Here is a 15,048-nt window from a genome sequence, read left to right as displayed (position 1 = left end):
TTCTTCTTCAAGCAGCGTAAAACCATTTGCTTTCCTGCAGTATTGTTCTATATAGAAGCACAATGTGTCAGTGGATGCTTCACTGAAGAGGACTCTCTGTCAACAATCATTGTTTCATTGGCATTAATGTGCAGTAAAAGACAATGAAGCATGACTCAATTAAACCACCAAATACTACATTCAAATAACATTAACCCCTGACATTTTAAAACAACTGCAGGGTTTTAGCTGCATGACACTCATTAAGGTCAGTTTCCAAAATGTATACCTCTAAGCATCTGACTTAAGCCCACATCAGCTCATCAGTTCAGAGTGGAGACTAAAAGTAAGATTCACCTAGTGTGGCTCACATGTTGCAACACACACATATATAATCATATTTATGAGGTCACTCTACCATTATTAACCTCCACATACCGGTAAGAGGTAAGAAGAACAGAGTTTCAAACTAAACTCCGAATTTCTTTGCTTTTTGGAGTTTCCGGATTAGTAACTATTACAAGAATGAAGGTTTAGTGGTTGTAGCTGGCTTTTTATTACATAAAAAATAAAATGTGCTACTGGCATGTTATGGAATCAGGTGCTGCACTGGCCCTCAATCTGTGCCAACAGAATCTTACAGTTTAATAGAACTTTGTGCAGTAATCAGAATAGACTGAGTCCTGCCCAGTGCTGAGCACTGTGCCTTCAATTCAGGAAAGCATTGGCTTAACTTTAAACTTGTGACTAGCCATGATGAGCACTTGGCGGCAGATGAATATACATCCCCACATTTGTTTCTTTGATCCAAAGGCATGTATTTTTAAAAGTATGCAATCCATGTGCCTCTTCCTGCAAGTCTTCACTTGCATCGATATACACTACTCAGGTTAGTAAGGTGTGGCAGGGTGGACTAGGTTCAGAGGGCCTCGCGGCCCTGCATCACCCTGTCCCAGAAAAAAGCAGCAAGAAGTCCTCCACGCAGCCTAGAGTGGCTGCAGAGGAGTGGCCAGAGGGGCTTATGAAGCAGCCAGTCTGGGGCCAGAAGGGCCCTATATAAGACTAGCAGCAGAGCAGAGAAGTTCAGCTGCAGTGTAGAGCTTGAGAATGGACTGATGGAGCAGCAATACTGTGGGCAGCTCACTGTGGACAGGACTGAAGCCCAGGGAAGGCTGCTGAAGACCGGGCGCCTGGCTGGCAGGAAAAGCAGCAGGACCAGCGGAAGGTCAGAGAGGGGACAGGTTGAGCCCAGGGGACTGAGCACCCAACCTGTGCAGGCCAGTGAGGGTACCGAGATGGGTCCTGCTGGTCTGGATGAAGATTGAGCCCAGGGAGGCCTGCTGAAACACCACCAGCTGTGGGTACTGAGATGGGCCCCGACTGGGTGGTTGAAGAAGGCAGCTCCTCTGGAATAAGCCTAAGAACTACGGCCCCATACCAGGGCTGTGATAAGAACTTGGGACTGTATACCCCAGAGGGCTTAGATGCTGAAGATCCAGCAAGAGAACTATCAGCTGGTGGTGCTTGCGAGAGGCGGGTGTCACCCCGATGTAAGAACTAAAAGCAAAAGCAGGCTCACACCCCACCAACCAAAGGGGTTCCCCATGAGTGGTGGGTGCCACCCCTTGAAAAGACTGATTGCAGGTATGTCAGCCAGAGAAAAGGGGGTGCCCATGAAAGTTGGTGCCGACCCCATTACATAAGGGTTTGCAGGATCAGGCTTCCTCTGTTACTGCTTATTGTTAATTTGCAGCTGTAACAATCATGGTATTATCACTGTTTTACCATGTATTGGTAAAAAAATAATTTGAAATGGCTGAATATTGTTTAAGAAATTATATAAAAACACTAAGTCTGAAGTATATTATTTCTTGATTCATGATTTTTATTGAACTTCAAACAAACCAACCCTGAATCACAGACATAACAGAGCTACACAAATGCTGATGATGTAAGACGGAAAATACCAATTTAACACCTATGCCATGGAGTTGTATAAAAGCAAAAGGGAAGGGGAAAACATACAAGCAGTGAATAAACAGTGGGAACATGAAAATTGTCCCCTGTATCCAGACCTCTCTCTCAAGAAGATGATTCTAATTCTAAAGAAATTTCTGTATAGTCTTTTTATTTGCTTGTGCCATTTTATCTGTCATATGGCACTTGAAATAAAAAATGGTAGCCTAATGCACTTCAGAAATGCCACAGTGAATTACCAATAAAGAACTGGTTTAAAGACTAAAGTAATAAAACTTTTTAAAAAAAAATTAGCATCTTTGACTACAGTAGATAAAACTGTATAAAACAGAATATTCCTTGAACTATATTCCCAATGGTCCTGGATACTGCAAGTAGATCCATGTAGGACCCTGGAATCCATGGCAAAGTGCCACTGAGTTCCACAGGACTCCATTCAGTTACAAGGATTCCCTTGTGCAGATCCTGTTGCAAGGCTGGGGTATTAAAATGGTATCAGACAGATTCTTGTATAATAAAACCTCAGTTTTATATGGAAATATCTCACAAAGGCTTCAACATTCAGAAGTAACTGTGCTCATAAAGTGCAAAAAATCTAGTACACCTGGCTTGTTTACAGCTAAATAACTGACAACAATGAAGCAACTTCATACTTTAAAAGTCAGATAAAATAATTTTCTGTGAACTAAGTTATACCATTGATCATAAAGGTTCATATGGAAAACAGACAGAATGTAAACACTGACAGGATAGCAGTATGATCAACTGCTGATATAAGTGATCAACTGCACAAACTGACCTAATTCATTAAGAGGTTGCATATTACAAAGTTTAGAGTTGAGAGCCCTTGAGACAAGAGAGTCACCTCAAGTTCACTATTTAAGGATCTGACTTGGTGAAGAGTTCCAACGTCTTTTCTAGCATTGGAGAGGACTCCCATTATTATATATCATCTTGACTAATAGTAAAGCTTGTGCTGAACTTGCAAGTGTACATTTATAAATAAATACAAGGGGGGGAGGGGGCTAAAAACCCAGGAAAAAAGATGGCATAGAAGCACCTGGGGGGAAATTGTATCTTTCTAGGGCAATACCTGCAACCAATTGTATGGACTGTGAAATTCGCTGAGATGAGCCTTGCAGAGTGTCCTTCAAATTGCTTCTTATGGGTTGGGAGCAAGCGGATCCTGGGAATATGTTGGGTAGGGAAATGTCAGCCCATGTGTGCTGCTCCTCCCCATAGGCACATGGCTGCTGCAGAAGCTATGCTGTCATTAGCATTCACCTGGATTATTTGCAAAATGTGAGGGGTTAGAGTGCAGAAGATATTTCTGATCAGTTCTACCATCATACCCATCATCATGCTACCTGAGCACCTTGCCAGAGAATACACATACATAATGTACATTAACAATTTACAGAAAGGAAATTGGCAATTTAAAGACTAACAGATTTATTTGAGCATAAGCTTTCGTGGGTAAAAACCCCATTTCTTCAGATGAATGGAGTGAAAATTACCAATGCAAACATAAATATACTGACACATAAAGAGAAGGGAGTTACCTCACAAGTGGAGAACCAGTGCTGACTGAGCCAATTCGATCAGGGTGTTAAATTTGCAAATGAATTTTAGTTCTGCTGTTTCTCTTTGAAGTCTGTTACTGAAGTTTTTTTGTTCAAGTAGAGCTACTTTCAAATCTGTTATAGACTGTCCAGGAAGATTAAAGTGCTCTCCTACTGGCTTTTGTATGTTACTATTCCTGATGTCTGATTTGTGTCCATTTATTCTTTTACGTAGGGACTGTCCGGTTTGGCCAATGTACATGGCAGAGGGGCATTGTTGGCATCCTCAACTGAAAGAAATATGAACAGTGATGAGAAGCACTTTAAAATGTTTCCCTGTGCCTACCAGCATAACCTCCACCTTGCTTCATCCAGCTCCTCCTCACACAGCTGCAGGATAAATGGGCAGTGTTGGTGTTTGCATATGATGCGAATAACAAACAGAGAGGGGTGTCATCTGCATATTGCTAGCATTTGAGACCACACAGGCTCATAATCTCTCCTAGCAGTTTCATGTAAATAGTGAATCAAATAGTAACAGCTTGTAAATGAAATCTGTGGTGGCAAACAAGCATTTATCCACCACTATCCGGGCCATTTCTGACCTGTATTCTGGCCTACAATCAGCTTGTTATAGACCTAGGATATTGGCTATGGATAGACGTATTTGAGAAATTTGTTTTTTCCCCTCTCACTGCCTCCAAATGCATAGAGTCCCAACATAGTGGGTTCCAGAGTGTTCCCAGAAAGGGGAAGAAAGGAATGCCATGGAGGCAACTTCTCTTTTTGCAACCGTCTTAGGTGAGATCTGCCCAAGCAGGATCTTTTCTGCTCCTTTAGAATTTCTCACTTGGTCACAAAAGCTTTTTTTATAAACCTGACGAGCAATGCAGCAGCATTTTCCTGTTGATGATCCAGATTATTGATTATTGAGTCATTAATGAGTTCATGTACCGAAGAGTTTATGCACAGTGTATCTCAGATGGACACCTCTCAAATGGTACTATTTTTAAAAGTAAGCATACGCATATAAACCATAGATATAACAAATGCTCAGTGAAAAGTATTATGTCACTCTACACGCAAGTATAAAAGACCTTTGACATTACATATATAAGAAAAATGTAAGGCATTTTCAATACTTTTACTCGGAATAGTCATGGTTAGGAAGGAGGGAAGCTGAGTATTACGAAGTGAATAGAGCAATCTAAGCCAAACACATCGTAAAGAAAAGACACTTTTTATATCAGTATTTTTGAAAATAAAAACAGCTCAGATATTATATTTGTGTGGATCTACCTCAAAGTGCCTGCAGATGCACATGTAAATAAGGGACTTGAAAATCAAAAATACTTGAAAACTTGCTAGTGGGTTTCAAAGTTCTCTAACCTAGTAGAGTCCTCGGTTGAAGAGAAAATGGGAATTTGCATGATTTTTCTTACAATGTGTGTATTTTGTAGCAAATATCTTCCAGGCAAAATAATAAAGAACATTTCAGTAGTCAGAATTCTTAGAATCAAATGTTACTTTTAACATAGCACAAGAAATGAAAAATTCCATGTTATTTTTATAATGTATCACTGGTCCACAAGGAGAAACAATCTAATACATAGATTTTGCATTCAATCTCTTTGTCAAAAACTACATAGCACATCAAATGTTAATAGCACTAGGGAGTTGGTGATTAATACAAAAACAAATACTATATTATAAATTTTCTTTTGTTCTTCACTCACAATGATGCAAGGTGCTAGAATGTAACCTTTAAGGGTTAAAGAGTTTAATCAATGTCAATGTCTGATCTTCTGAAGGCGATAAAGAACAGTCTGTCGAGCGATACCCAACAGAACATCACTTTGTCAAGCCACAAAGCACCCAAAAGCTTGTCAAGTAAGTTACCAGAAACCTCTTTGTGGTTAGAACTCAGCTCCTTCCTGCTTGACCTATTATTTGATATTTGACCACTTGGTTGCAAGACACTTGCTCTTTCCAGCTGAAATGTCACTGGGGCATCTTGTCAGCTCCCCGACATCTCGGCCTGACATACAATTTTACTTTTGTGTGCTACAAGGCAGAAAATGCAGGGCAATGGCTTTGCTTTAAATTCTGTCAGCATCAAAGATGGGCGTCACTCTTGGGTCCTACCAACAACAACAAAAAAGGAGTCTATTTTGAAGGTCAAAACTGCCATTACTTTAAAATATTTCAGTTTAAACTAAATATATTACCTGCAACACTGGTTTGGGAACTGTCCTTATAAAGTACATAAACATGTCATCAGAAATCCTCCCTGCACAATTGTTCTACTTTCTCATCAAATGCAGACTTGATAAAAGGATGAGTTTTCAACGTCTGCAGGGACCAGATTCAGCAGTTAACTTAACTTGTTCAAATGGGCAAGTGGTATCATGTAGGAGCAACCTGACCTTCTCACATTGACCAGGAGTGACATTATTGTGCAGGAGGAGAAGCAGTCACATCATTTCTGTTTTGCACAACCTGCTTAAAGTTTGCAACTAAATGCTTGTCTTCAGTTGAGCTGACAAGAGAGAAGAGGGGGCTCAGTGAACCATGGCAGGGCTGCCATGAAATGACAGGAATCATTGGCATACATTTCAAATAGCTCTCTCAATCCTATTAAAGTACTGCAGTCCTGATTTAAAATAGACAAGTATGAAACAACTTTGATAGATAGAGACTAAAATGGCTTATTGATTTTTTTAAGTCTGAAGAAAATTACCCAAAATGTGTCATTCTTTAACATTTAAAAATATATTACATAAAAATGAGCAACTGTGATAAATAAAACTAAAAAAAAACAAACAAAAAAACTGGACTGTTTCACTACACCAGAGTGAGAAGTACAGAAACATGGATGTATGAACTCACCGTTTTCAAACAAATGTAAAAATTAGTGTCACATGTTAAAGCACAATTCAAAGGTAAGATAGCCCAATAAAATATCATTTTAATTGCATCATTTAAAATTTATACAGTTTTTCCTCATAAAGTTAATACAAAGTCTTAAAAGCCACTTTGTATTGTTCTTTTGGTGCTGGCTGAGATGTTGAGGGCAGAGGAATAGGATGAAGACTGAGAATGGGATCTATTATGAATAGACCTGTAAGATGTATCTGCCTCAGCTTGCAATGGCAAAAAATCTGGGATACAGCTCTGGTCAGGCTGAAGTGCTGATCTTGAAGCCATGGGGATGTTTGAACTGTCTCGTGATTCCTGGAATAAAGTTTAAAAAAACAAAAACCACACACACTTATTGTGGACCAATCAAAATCAATAAATACAGTACAAATAATTTCAATTTGTCCTTCACACATTTATGTGCCAGTTCTTCTTTGTTTTATTAATTTATTAAAAATGCATATTACTTTGCCAGGCACTTCAACCCTTGGTAATCAGCAGCAGAGAGCTTCATATGAAGCACTTTGCACGAGTACTGATCGTTAGGGAACATCAGCTTCCACAGTCTAAAGAATTTTGCACATGTTCAGTACATATTTACCATTTGTAATGCTGGAAATCTTACATTAGAAATGACATTAAGAGGTATTTTTTTCTTGATAAATACCTTGAAACTTACTCTCCCCCGACACCGTATTGGGAAGAATCCTCATTTTTGTCCATGTGCTTTTTCATTTTTAACCACATTTTACTGTAACTTAATCAAACTTTTCTTTTAACATTTGTTGGATCATAAAATCATCATAAAATAAACGCTCAAAGTGCCTTATTTGGAAATGTGATTCATGTTTGAGAATGTGATTCATGTTATAATATATATATATATATAGCAATGTTACCATCAGAGCTCATTCATATCGATATAAACGGTAGTATACAACAGTAGAATTCCAAATATTTCCTTAAAGCAACTTTTGTGATTTTCCCTCTTCCCATTTTTGCACATCAAAGATTCCATGTATGGTACGCTTAAGCATACTGAAATTAGCCATTGCACTGTCCACAGCATTATATGCAGTGGTTAAAATGGCCCATTAAGGGACAAAAGTGCAATATGCTGTTGAGTTTTCTTAACTTTTTTCTTTTAGGAAAAGGTGTTTGTGTTCTTCTAAATATCCATGATTAGCATTTTGAAAAAATGCCAGAGTTCTAATGGTTAATGTTAGTATACTTCCTTGATCCATAAGCTTTCAAAATCTGATGCACAATTTTTTCTGGTCCTGAGATTTATTTTTTCATATTATATACATATATATACACAATAGTAATGGGGGGAGTGAGGGGGAGAGGGGAACCTCCCCCCCCCTCTCTCTATATATATATATAATGAGACAGAGAGAGGGTTCCCCTCTCCCCCTCACTCCCCCCATTACTATTGTTGAAGAAAAATCAATGGTTGCATCTAACACCTAGTTCAGCAATTTTCTTTGATGTTGATTCTTTTGATTTCCTGATACTCTACAAGCTATCTTATGGCTGACTGAAATCAGCAAGGTTTATGCTGGACCTTCAAGGAGAACCAATATGGAAGGAGGTTCAAATCTCCTTCAATTGCAAGAAGGTATTTAAAATGAAGTAGTACCTTATGTTTTGCTAAACTATTGTGGTTATGAAGTTAACCGATAGCACTAGCAAATACTGATCTGCACCACCCCTGGCATTTCAGTCCCATTTTGCTCTCATTTTGTAGGACTGAAGCCATAATAAAACTTTATTGTATTTGTAACTAACAATCTGATGCCTTTATGGAGGTCTAATTTCAATCTATTGTACCAATTAGCAGTTTTATATTTTAAGTTTATTTTAATTAGCTTAAAAATAAATCAAAATAGAAAATAAAATGTATATGAAATCCAAAAGCAGAATTCTTCATGCTGTTTGCAGAGATTCTGTTATTTGTTTTGATACAGCATTTTTGCCAATACAAAGCATAAGAATACACTGTATCATTCTGAAAAGACTGTTTTCTGTGTTTAAGGAAATGAAATCACTAAAAATAAACTGTAAACAAGTTGCCCAATGGGTGACAAATATTGAAGAGCAGCCTGTTTAACAGATCAGTATGCACTGGTTTCCATGTCTCAATTAATGGAACTATCATATTGATTAAAAATCACTAGCTACAATTGTATTCTCACAGTTGTTTTTTCCCCCAGACTTTTTTTTTTTTTTAAGATCAAAATCCCAAGTAAGGAGTTGGGAAATCAGGTTTCCTTTGAGAGATGCTCAAAAAATGTATGCAACTTAATGATTGGCAGCAAGTCAATAGACTAGGTTACAGTAAAAGCTTCAGTGTTGGCGGGGGGGAAGATCTGTTTTAGTTATCCAGGTCCTATGCTGCACTTCATACAAAGCTAGTGCAGAATGATATTCACAGAATAGGGTGGAAATAAAATTTTATAGTCGCTTGACTGATGTAAAAAAATCTTCACTGCTATTGAACTGGTTTGAATCTATATTATTATATAAATTTACAACAAATAAAAAACTAGTATTTCATGAAACTGTAAAAAAAATTAAACTGGTATAAATTATAACCATTATGAAATAGCACAGTGTACAAATGCATGAAATTTAAAGTTATTTCCCCAACAAACCTCTTTCAAAACCATTGCAGTCTATATGTATTTAGACACTTTTTAAAATTGTGTATTATTAAGATGACAAACTGAAATGGCTGGGCAGGAGCTATGATGATAATCTATCATGTAAATATGTGTGTAGTTAATTTTTAGAAAGGGAATTACTTACCTGAAATAAGGGGTCTATTCAGGTAAATCTTTAGCATAGCACTTTTATTTACTCAATCAGTTGTAAATGATTCCATCTAAAATGTCACACACGGTCAGGTAAATATATTTTTAGGATACAATGTGCCTAAGAAAAATATTAATTCAAAATGCTTTTGAAACATAGTAATTAGGCATGTTCCTGAGCCATTTTTCCAAATTTGAAAGCCTAACTTCTTAAAATATGTTCTTCCAAACAAGAAAATATTAAATGTTAGTCCATTTTATGAAATGATTGCATTATAAACTATACTTAAATCAAAGCCATATTTTAGTCATACGCAAGCAAACAGGCTTCTAAAACAATGACATTAAGTTGATTATCTTTCATAACTCCACTCTGATTAGGCTTTGATCCTATTTTAGAGATCGCCCCATGAAAAATTAGTTGATTTTCCCAATGTTTAAAATAATTTTACTAAACTGATATTACTACATATGACATTGTCTGGGAACACGATAATACTGTCATGTGTGACATCCTTATGTATGAAATTATTTAGCGATGTCAACATATGCAACGGCATCACACTGACATCAGATTTTAAAATTTAAATACTTGTGGAATAATACACACAACTTGGGATTGGTGGCGTATATGTATGTGTTGGTGGTACAGATGGATAACTAAAGAATACCTACCATCATAGTGAAGCATGCTGTACAGTATATTTTTTATTTTCAATTGTAACAGTAAAATCTATAAAAACATAAGAATGGCCATACTGGGTCAGACCAAAGGTCAATCCAGCCCAGTATCCTGTCTGCCGACAGTGCCAGGTGCCCCAGAGGGAGTGAATTTAACAGGTAATGATCTAGTGATCTCTCTCCTGCCATCCATCTCCACCCTCTGACAAACAGAGGCTAGGGATAGCATTCCTTACCCATCCTGGCTAATAGCCATTAATGGACTTAACCCCCATAAATTTATCCAGTTCTCTTTTAAACCCTGTTACAGTCCTAGCCTTCATAACCTCCTCAGGCAAGGAGTTCTACAGGTTGACTGTGTGCTGAGTGAAGAACAACTTCCTTTTATTTGTTTTAAACCTGCTACCCATTCATTTCATTTGGTGGCCCCTAGTTCTTATATAATGGGAACAAATAAATAACTTTTCCTTATTCACTTTCTTCACACCTCTCATGATTTTATATAACTATCAAATCCCCCTTAGTCTCCTCTTTTCCAAGCTGAAAAGTCCTCGCCTCTTTCATTTCTCCTCATATAGGACGCGTTCCAAACCCCTAATCATTTTAGTTGCCCTTTTCTGAATCTTTTCTAATGCCAGTATATCTTTTTTGAGATGAGAGGACCACATCTGTATGCAGTATTCAAGATGTGGGCGTACCATGCATTTATATAAGGGCGATAAGATATTCTCTGTCTTATTCTCTATCCCTTTTTTAATCATTCCTAACATCCTGTTTGCTTTTTTGACTGCCGCTGCACACTGCGTGGACGTCTTCAGAAAACTATCCATGATGACTCCAAGATCTTTCTCCTGATTAGTAGTAGCTAAGTTAGCCCCCACCATATTGTATATATAGTTGGGGTTATTTTTTCCAATGTGCATTTACATTTATGCACATTAAATTTCATTGGCCATTTTGTTGCCCAATCACTTAGTTTTGTGAGATCTTTTTGAAGTTCTTCACAGTCTGCTTTGGTCTTAACTACCCTGAGCAGTTTAGTATCGTCTGCAAACTTTACCACCTCACTGTTTACCTCTTTCTCCAGATCATTTATGAATAAGTTGAATAGGATTGGTCCTAGGACTGATCCTTGGGGAATACCACTAGTTACCCCTCTCCATTCTGAAAATTTACTATTTATTCCTAAGCTTTGTTCCCTTCTTCTAACTAGTTCTTAGTCCATGAAAGGACCTTCCCTCTTATCCTATAACAACTTAATTTACATAACAGCCTTTGGTGAGGGACCTTGTCAAAGGCTTTCTGGAAATCTAAGTACACTATGTCCACTGGATCCCCCTTGTCCACATGTTTGTTGACTCCCTCAAAGATCTCTAATAGATTAGTAAGACATGATTTCCCTTTACAAAAACCATCTTGACTTTTGCGCAACAATTTATGCTCTTCTATGTGTCTGACAATTTTATTCTTTACTATTGTTTCAACTAATTTGCCCGGTATTGACGTTAGACTTACCTGTCTGTAATTGCCAGGATCACCTCTAGAGCCCTTCTTAAATACTGGCGTTACATTAGCTATCTTCCAGTCATTGGGTACAGAAGCTGATTTAAAGGACAGGTTACTAACCATAGTTAATAGTTCCGCAATTTCACATTTGAGTTCTTTCAGAACTCTTGGGTGAATGCCGTCTGGTCCCGGTGACTTGTTACTGTTAAGTTTCTCAATTAATTCCAAAACCTCCTCTAGTGATACTTCAATCTGTGACAATTCCTTAGATTTGTCACCTACAAAAGACGGCTCAGGTTTGGGAATCTCCCTAACATCCTCAGCCGTGAAGACTAAAGCAAAGAATTCATTTAGTTTCTCTGCGATGACTATCATCTTTACGTGCTCCTTTTGTACCTCCATCGTACAGGGGCCCCACTGGTTGTTTAGCAGGCTTCCTGTTTCTGATGTACTTAAAAAACATTTTGTTATTACCTTCTGAGTTTTTGGCTAGCTGTTCTTCAAACTCCTTTTTTGCTTTTCATATTAAGTTTTTACATTTAATTTGACAGTGTTTATGCTTCTTTCTATTTACCTCACTAGAATCTGACTTCCACTTTTTAAAAGATGCCTTTTTATCTCTCAGTGCTTCTTTTACATGGTAGTTAAGCCACGGTGGTATAACTAGAGTGAGCTCACAAATCAGTCCGGATGGTTTTAACCTTCAAAGTCTATGCAAGGATAATCTTACTGTACCACAATCCCCATCATTATGCTTTGCTTTTATACCACCCTGCACTTTTTCATTTCTTTCCATTCTTGCGCAATGTGTTACACCAATACTTCCTTCTAATATTTGATTTTGTATCATTAATTTTCACTGTCCAAAACTGTTGTAGAAAATTTTCTCTTTTAAAATGCAATAATTACAATCTAGTAATGAGATGCAATAAAAATAGGAATACTACAACACCATTAAAAATCCTGTTTGCCCAATTCTCCATGATTTAGGACTCCTGAATTGTAAGTAGCAGGCCTGATTTTCAAAGGTTCTGAGCACCCACAGCTGTGACTGAGTTTGATGGGAGATGCAACTACCCTGCTCCTCTGAAAATAAGACACAATGTTTTTATTTCATGTTAATAAATTTTTAACAGCTCAGCATGCACAACCATCAGCGTAAGTAATTCTAAAGTCCGAGGCAAGTGCATAATACATAATTATATCATCAGACCACTCAGAAGATAAGTCATCAAAATATTTATCTTTAACACTGGAATGATCGCAAATGAGACCAAGGCATGCAGAAAGAAAGAAGATTGGAGTTAGAGTTAGGAGTGAGATGGGGGGTGGGGGAAGAGCGATACCAAAGTTATAAGTACATGTAACAATATAAGAATTAGTTAAGGTCCGGTCCTGTCTGTGCTAGGTGAGTGATGGAGATGTAATTGATATGCCCACCATTAAATCACAAGGTAGATTTTATGAAATTTGCTCAGCCATAGAGTCACATCTGCCTGGAAAGAGATTAAGGTGCAAATTATGGGATGCCTGGGATACAAAGGTGTCTGCCAGAAAACAGTCAAAGGTAGTGAGGTAGCCCTGGGCATAAACTTCTTGCGCTGATTCCAGCTTCTCCAAATATCTGTGGAGAGGCTGCAACACCAGGAGGAAAAGCAGAGTGCTACAGGGCAGGGCCTAGGAGTCATAGGACATAGTATACATATTTGTGCACAGTTGATGCTTGACCTGGCAATGGCAACTAGATTTATTCTACCCCCATGCAGAGAAATAATCTAGATTGGGAGACAGGCCATTACTGGGTAGACTCTGGTGTGGGGATGACACACAATAGCACTACTTTAGCAGCACACTGTCTGGTTTTATCTACACTGGACATTTTCTCTTCGAGATTTTCCATTTTTGCTACCATCATGGACAGCTCCACCGATGGTAAAAACAGCAGGAGTACTAGTGTAAGGTAGTGTAGTGGCTTTCACTGGCATTTTAACTACAGTGTTGTCAATAAAATGTCTGAGAAAGGTGAAATAGTGGTTAAAATACTGGAGAGATAGGTCTCACTAGCATTTATGCCATTGTTCCTACCACGTGTAGGAACAATGGGAATTTGTATAGGAAGAGAGAAGGGAGAGAAAAGTCTAATGTGGACAGTCCCTATTTGTGAATCCTTTTTGGGAGTATTTCTGTGGAGAAGCAGAATTTGGCCCTGCTAAAAGGTTCCAAGATTTTAGATCATGCAAAACTACTTTCAAACACAGCTGTTTCCAGCATAGAGTTGCTTATTTGCTACATGATGGAAATCACTCTAGGCTTCCAGGATGCTGCTATGGGTCTCTTTGCTGTTAGAAGTAGCTTAAAGGAGCCATTTTCACTCTGGATGAAATACATAAAACATAAGTGATGAAAAGTCTAAAATCTGGCACTTAAAATGGGAAAGCTCTGCTACTGGGTGCCACTGTAACGTAATGAGAGTTAGCAAACTTTTCCAGAGCAAGAAAGTACACTAGCCAACAATAACTGTTTCTTTCCCAGGTCAGTGGTTTCACAACTCTATATGCTGATGCAGTAGGCCTCAAATTGGTGTTCTGTAACAAACAAAGTAGTAACATGCAGTATAAATCATCATTGTCAGCATTTCTTCCTGGTTCCAACAACAAGTTGTTGTCAGAGACAACAATTCAGTAGCTACCAACTCACTAAGTATTAGAAGGTTACATATCACACTTTCTTCGTTTGGAACTGCTAGCCAATAGTTTCCAAGTAGATTTTCCATTACTGGAGAATTTCCTTTTACGCTTACAGAAGTTTTTATGATCAGGTAATTATCTGGAAACAATCATTATTATCCTACCCCCAGCATGATCTAGCATTTTATATGCTGAGTGGAATTACCAACTATAGGCTCTGCTTAAAAAAATAATCAAAAATAAGATTTAATATATTTTAGTAGACAAAATATTTCATACATTTTCCTATAAAGCTCTTGAATGGAATTTTTTTCTGAAATATATTAAGAGCCTAAGGAATACCTATGCCAATCTACAAAACTTTTGTACATATGAAGAAACTGTAGGACCAGAACCATGATTATCAGTTTAATATCTAATATGCACAATATGTGGACTATATCTTATAGGCAGGGAGATAGTCTAGGTCTTTTGCGTTGTTAATTTCAATAATTTCTAAATAGCTTAGGTAAAATCCACAATCTATACTGTCTTTCAAGATTCTTTCTGAGCCATAGCACTGTACACATGTTATCCTAGTAGATCCCAGTTTTCAAACTGCATTGTTTTACACTGCTCTATAATGATATTGAAACCTAAGGCTAACCACAAAAGGTGCTATTTTCACAGTGTAATACTCAGCATGCATTCATTTAAACCCAAATTTCTAATTCTTTACTAGTGGAATACATTCTCATCATAGAAAGAGACTTTTCACTTATGCTATTTATTTATCAGTGTCCCTGTACCTTCTCAAAAGTAAATGCACTTTTTATTTTATCTGACTAGCAAACCTAAATTGTTATTGATTTATTTTGTGTTCTGTATTGAAACTTACAATCTTAGGGGCACCCTGTACTCTTATTAAACTGTTTTGCTGTT

At 37.6% G+C, this 15,048-nt stretch overlaps 1 protein-coding gene across 2 annotated transcripts in view; it reads right to left on the bottom strand.

Annotated features, from left to right (window-relative positions):
- Positions 1–1,874: 1,874 nt before the first annotated feature.
- Positions 1,875–15,048, bottom strand: part of CCDC171 (coiled-coil domain containing 171) — a 235,024-nt gene continuing 221,850 nt past the window's right edge. Inside the window, exons 27-28 of one of the 2 annotated variants that reach the window (XM_073345441.1) lie at positions 6,640–6,752; positions 1,875–5,659 (exon numbers count right to left, since the gene is read on the bottom strand). In XM_073345441.1, the coding sequence (XP_073201542.1) occupies positions 5,647–5,659; positions 6,640–6,752 (126 nt within the window). In that variant the 3' untranslated portion in view covers positions 1,875–5,646. Of the gene's footprint in view, positions 6,753–15,048 lie in introns of both variants that reach the window. The other variant, XM_073345440.1, reaches the window with a different exon arrangement.

This window comes from Lepidochelys kempii, chromosome 5 (assembly GCF_965140285.1).
Source record: "Lepidochelys kempii isolate rLepKem1 chromosome 5, rLepKem1.hap1, whole genome shotgun sequence".
NCBI classification, from domain to species: domain Eukaryota; kingdom Metazoa; phylum Chordata; order Testudines; family Cheloniidae; genus Lepidochelys; species Lepidochelys kempii.
The sequence above is the reverse complement of the archived record's forward strand: the minus strand, read 5'-3'. Positions and strand labels throughout refer to the sequence as shown.